Source organism: Lycium barbarum, chromosome 5, assembly GCF_019175385.1.
Source record: "Lycium barbarum isolate Lr01 chromosome 5, ASM1917538v2, whole genome shotgun sequence".
Classification (NCBI taxonomy): Eukaryota; Viridiplantae; Streptophyta; class Magnoliopsida; order Solanales; family Solanaceae; genus Lycium; species Lycium barbarum.
The window spans coordinates 19,409,773-19,414,247 of record NC_083341.1 but is presented as its reverse complement, the minus strand read 5'-3'; the positions used below and the strand labels follow the sequence as shown (position 1 = coordinate 19,414,247).

Here is a 4,475-nt window from a genome sequence, read left to right as displayed (position 1 = left end):
GGCAACAAAATTCCTATATTGACTTCTCTTTACACAATACTTAATTCTGAAGGTACAAAATACAAATACGATATCATATATTGTCTATCCACAAAAGCACCTCTATTCTTGAAAGCTAGCTAGTCTTGGGTTCATACTATTAGGATAACCCAAGACCAATTAAAGGAGGAGCACAAAAGTTATAGTAGATTTTTTTCTTCACATATGCATATATGATTCCCATGAGTCCCAACCAATTTAAGATAATCAAGAGTCCCAACAAATTTAAGATATATAACACATTATGCGACGGGGTATTCTAAGTGACAGATTGACGTTACTGCCACACGATCAACTGAAATTCAGCCATTTGTCGCTTGGGTTAGTTAAAAAGGAATTAACAGATGGCACATGCATTAGGATTCTCTTCCATGCTGTGATGAACTTGATAGTTGTATGTGTGCATAGGAGGAGGATGATAATACGGTCTATATGGCATTACCATGCCTACTGGTACCACTGCCTTTTTCTCTTCTTCCTTTTTTGTTTCTTCTTTCTTGTTTTCTTCTTCACCTTCCTTTTTAGGCTCCTCCCCCTCTTTCTTTGTTTCTTCTTTCTTTGGTTCCTCTTTTGGTCCTACTAACATTATCTCTGCTGCCCAAAACTTGCGTAGTTTGCTCACCACCGTTATTGGATCAACTGTCCCAACAATGGTTAATGTCTTGCCTTTCATATCCATTGAAATTTCATCAATCCCTACACAATCTCAGCACGGTCAATTTCATTCTATATATGACGTAGATCCAGAATTTAAACTTTCTGAATTCAACCTTTAAATTTTTTAGTATTGAACTCGTTGTAGCTTTAAAATTATTTGTTCGGATTTAATAATTGTTAAAACTTTAGTGGGTTTTTACGTCTGAATCTAAGCAGGGGTGAATCTAGCCTTATGGTTTATGCAAAAAAATATTTAAAACGGGTAGCATAAATCTATTTGGAAATTTTTTAGTTGTAACCAACAGTAGATATATGAACCCGTAACTTCAAAAATATAATAGATTTATGCAAAAAATATTAAAGTCTATCAAATTTAAATTCTTGATCCGCCTCTTAATATAATAGCTACAATTTTACAACGTTTTCATTTCTTCTATTGCAAATTAGTTATTTCGATGAAACCCTTCGCCAATAAAGCATTGACGATGCTAAGAAATTATATCTATTGATGTGACACAATTATAACTCCGTGATCAATGTGATATTTTGACAATCATCTAAGCTATGAAACTCACCAAACCCACAAAAAAAGAGGGATCAGACTTAGAGCTTCAAAAGGAAGCAATAGATTAGAGTTTAAGCTTTATCCTTCTTTTATTTAAAGATTTCACATATATAATGTAACTTGACCGGCTCCAACAAATTACTATCTATGTTGCTCGATTTCTTACAAAATATTATTAAGTATATGCCAAATATTTCAAAATCTATGTATTTTTGGAGGATCTGACATGGCACCGACAACAACCTTTTTGGAAGATCCGAGCAATGTAGCTAAGGACCATTCTTTCAAAATGGCTTCTAGTTAATTAATTCATTTTGACGTTACAGCATATATATATATATTTAAAAAGTCATAGATTATTCAAAAGCAAAGCTGTTTAGCTCTTTCGATGAATTATTTAGATCTTTTATTTACGGTAAAGTGAGTTGCTGACGTTAAGAGAAGGACAGCTTGTAAGTTGTAATTATGGACGACCCATTTGACGTGGCGTCAATCAGGAATCGACGTGTACAAATTAATTTTGCTACAATATTTTTTCTTCTTTTTCCAGGCAGTACGTACTACGTAGAATTTAATTCAAACTTAGCCATTAATATGACCTCATTTGCTGATTAAGTTTCCAAACTATCTTCACCACTCGATTCTTCTAACCCTTTAACAGTTTAGGCACTAGCAATTCAGCAAGCTTTCCCCCTTACAGTTAACGAGTTAAATACAAAAGGATCTAAGTTATATGCATGTAAAACTTCGTTACACTATTACTCTGTCCCAATTAATGTTATCTCACATCTTTTTCTTTTTTGCCAATCCCAAAAAGAATATCAATTTTTCTTAATTAAAATAATTTAATTTTAAAATTCTTCGTTACCCTCCACACAAACGTTCAAGGTTTGTCTTGGAATAAAAATTTAAAAAATCTTTCTTTTTTTTAAATGTTGTTCCAAGTCAAATGATGACACATAAATTGAGACACAGAGAGTACGTATTAAACTATAAAAAGATTTACCTATAATTATAAAATAATTATCTAATAAGTAAACTAATTGTATAAAAATACTTTATACCATCCGTGCATATAACTTAAACTCAAAACAAAATTGCTTATAATATAAAAAGGATTGGAACTGCAACATTAACTTCTTTTTACGGTTCTTTCATATTACCTGGAAGTAGGGGTGGGCATGGTATGGTAGATACCGATTACCATACCGAAACCGAAATTTTTTATACCGCGGTTTCGGTATTATGGTATTTGGTACGGTATTTGGTATGCATTTTTAAAAATTTTGGTGTTCGGTACGGTATTCGGTATTCATCAAGAAAATACCGAAATACCGAATATCATACCGAAGTATATAATTACATATAAAATTCATATATCTTAGTATTATAAAACTAACAAATATATAAACTAGTATTATTAGAAAACTAATTGTTTAAACGTTGGAACTTTGACTACTCTATCTTGATTTAAATGTCTTTTTTGTGTAATTGATTTACGAAGGGGATTGGTTGTACTTTCTATTGAATATTTTTTCGTGTATAAGGTGTTTAGTACATAATAATTGAGATGTTTCTTAAGTAGCGGAAGTCATAATTCTCCACGATATGAGTATATGTAAGTCGAAGTCGGACAAACTATGGTACCGATTTACCGTACCGTAAAATACCGAAACCGAACTTTAAAATACCGAAACCGAACTTTAAAATACCGAACCATACCGAACTAATTTCGTACGGTAATGGTATAGTATTTTTAAAAACCGAAAACCGAAATTACCGTACCGAACTTTCAAATACCGAACCATACCGTACCATGCCCACCCCTACCTGGAAGAGCAGCCACTGTCTTCAAGGCCTTCCTTTTTTCTCTGTCATCTCCCAAATCCAATTTCAGGACAAATTTCTTCACAAATGAAAGATAAACAAATTTCAAATTTTAGAAATTATACAAACAGTAACAAAAAGAAAATAGCAGCTCATTGGAAAACGGATGAATCAATCATAATGAAGAAGATTAGATATCCAAAATCGGCAGATTCAAAGAATCAAGAAGAAGGGAAAGCGAAATGACAAGAATGTTTAGGAATGAAAGAAACTTAAGAATCAAAACCCATGTATAGAATCAGAGCAAAAGTTGAATATTTCCTGAAATATTCCGAAAGTGGAAGAAGTAAAAAAAAAAAAAAAAAAAAAGAGAAGAAGCGAAGTTCGTGAACATATTACACGAGTGCAGGATATACGTGTGTGTACATAAGAAGAAAAGAACTGAAACAGGAAGAATGAAGAATCATACCTTCATTATGCAGTAGGCTATGAGTGGAATCAGAAGAAACAACCAGCTAGAAAGAGGAAAAATATAATGACAAATAGCAATAGGGATGAGAGAGAGACATATATATATATGGTGACTGGTGTATAGTGACGAGTGAGAGTTAAAAGACATTGTGCTTTTGCAGTTGTATTTTCCTGGAATTTCCAGCCAAGCAAGTTTCTGCCTGATTCCTATGTGTCGCGGCATGCGATAGGGCCCCTACCCCTCTTTTTGCAATTTGGTTAAGAGAGATAAGTATGTATTATTTTGGAGTGTTATAAAATAAAAATTATAAAGTAAATACACGGAAGAAATATGTAGAGAGATATATGATTGTGTTTTACTCTTTCAATTCTACATATGGCCACTATTTATAAGGAAAAATATATGTTTAATGGCTAAGCCATTTAAGATGACAACTAAGGGGTCATGTACTCTTGGTGGCTAAGTAACTTAATGGACAAACATACTCATAACACTCCCCCTTGGATGTCCATTAATTAGATGATGTGCCTCGTTAAAACCTTATTAGGAAAAACCCTATGGGAAAAAGCCTCAATGAAGGAAAAAGAGTACACATATCTAGTAATACGCTTTGAGAGCTGCCTCATTAAAAACCTTACCAAGAAAACCCAATGGGACAAAACTTGGTTAAGGAAAAAAAGAGTACAATGTGTATTTCACTCCCCCAGACGAAGACCAAGATTCAGATGTCGGAGCCTTCGCATTCCAATCTTGAATATCATCTTCTCAAGAGTTGAAGTTGGCAAAGATTTGGTGAACAAATCTGCAGGATTGTCACTAGAACGGATTTGTTGCACATCAATATCACCATTCTTCTGGAGATCATGTGTGAAAAATAACTTTGGTGAAATGTGCTTCGTTCTATCTCCTTTTATG

General features: G+C 33.3%; 1 protein-coding gene across 3 annotated transcripts; it reads right to left on the bottom strand.

Moving 5' to 3' along the window:
- Positions 1-3,760, bottom strand: LOC132640651 (heavy metal-associated isoprenylated plant protein 39-like). Of its 3 annotated transcripts, none has more exons than XM_060357332.1 (3): positions 3,558-3,760; positions 3,092-3,167; positions 1-735 (listed from the first exon to the last, which is right to left on the bottom strand). In XM_060357332.1, exons 1-3 carry the CDS (start codon positions 3,705-3,707, stop codon positions 377-379), a joined length of 585 nt encoding a protein of 194 aa, XP_060213315.1. In that variant the 5' UTR covers positions 3,708-3,760; the 3' UTR covers positions 1-376. The 3 variants fall into 3 exon arrangements, with proteins under 3 accessions (XP_060213315.1, XP_060213312.1, XP_060213314.1); XM_060357329.1 differs by having other exon boundaries at positions 3,077-3,167; positions 3,558-3,752; XM_060357331.1 differs by having other exon boundaries at positions 3,086-3,167; positions 3,558-3,747.
- Between the last annotated feature and the right edge of the window lie 715 nt (positions 3,761-4,475).

Excerpts from the sequence above, each read along its gene's own strand:
- LOC132640651 (XM_060357329.1), bottom strand. The coding sequence starts at position 3,707 with ATGTCTTTTAACTCTCACTCGTCACTATACACCAGTCACCATATATAT. Across the intron at positions 3,168-3,557 it reads TAGCCTACTGCATAATGAAG|AAATTTGTCCTGAAATTGGA; the intron begins GTATGATTCTTC and ends TCATTTGTGAAG. Across the intron at positions 736-3,076 it reads TCCAGGTAGGGGTGGGCATG|GGATTGATGAAATTTCAATG; the intron begins GTACGGTATGGT and ends GAGATTGTGTAG.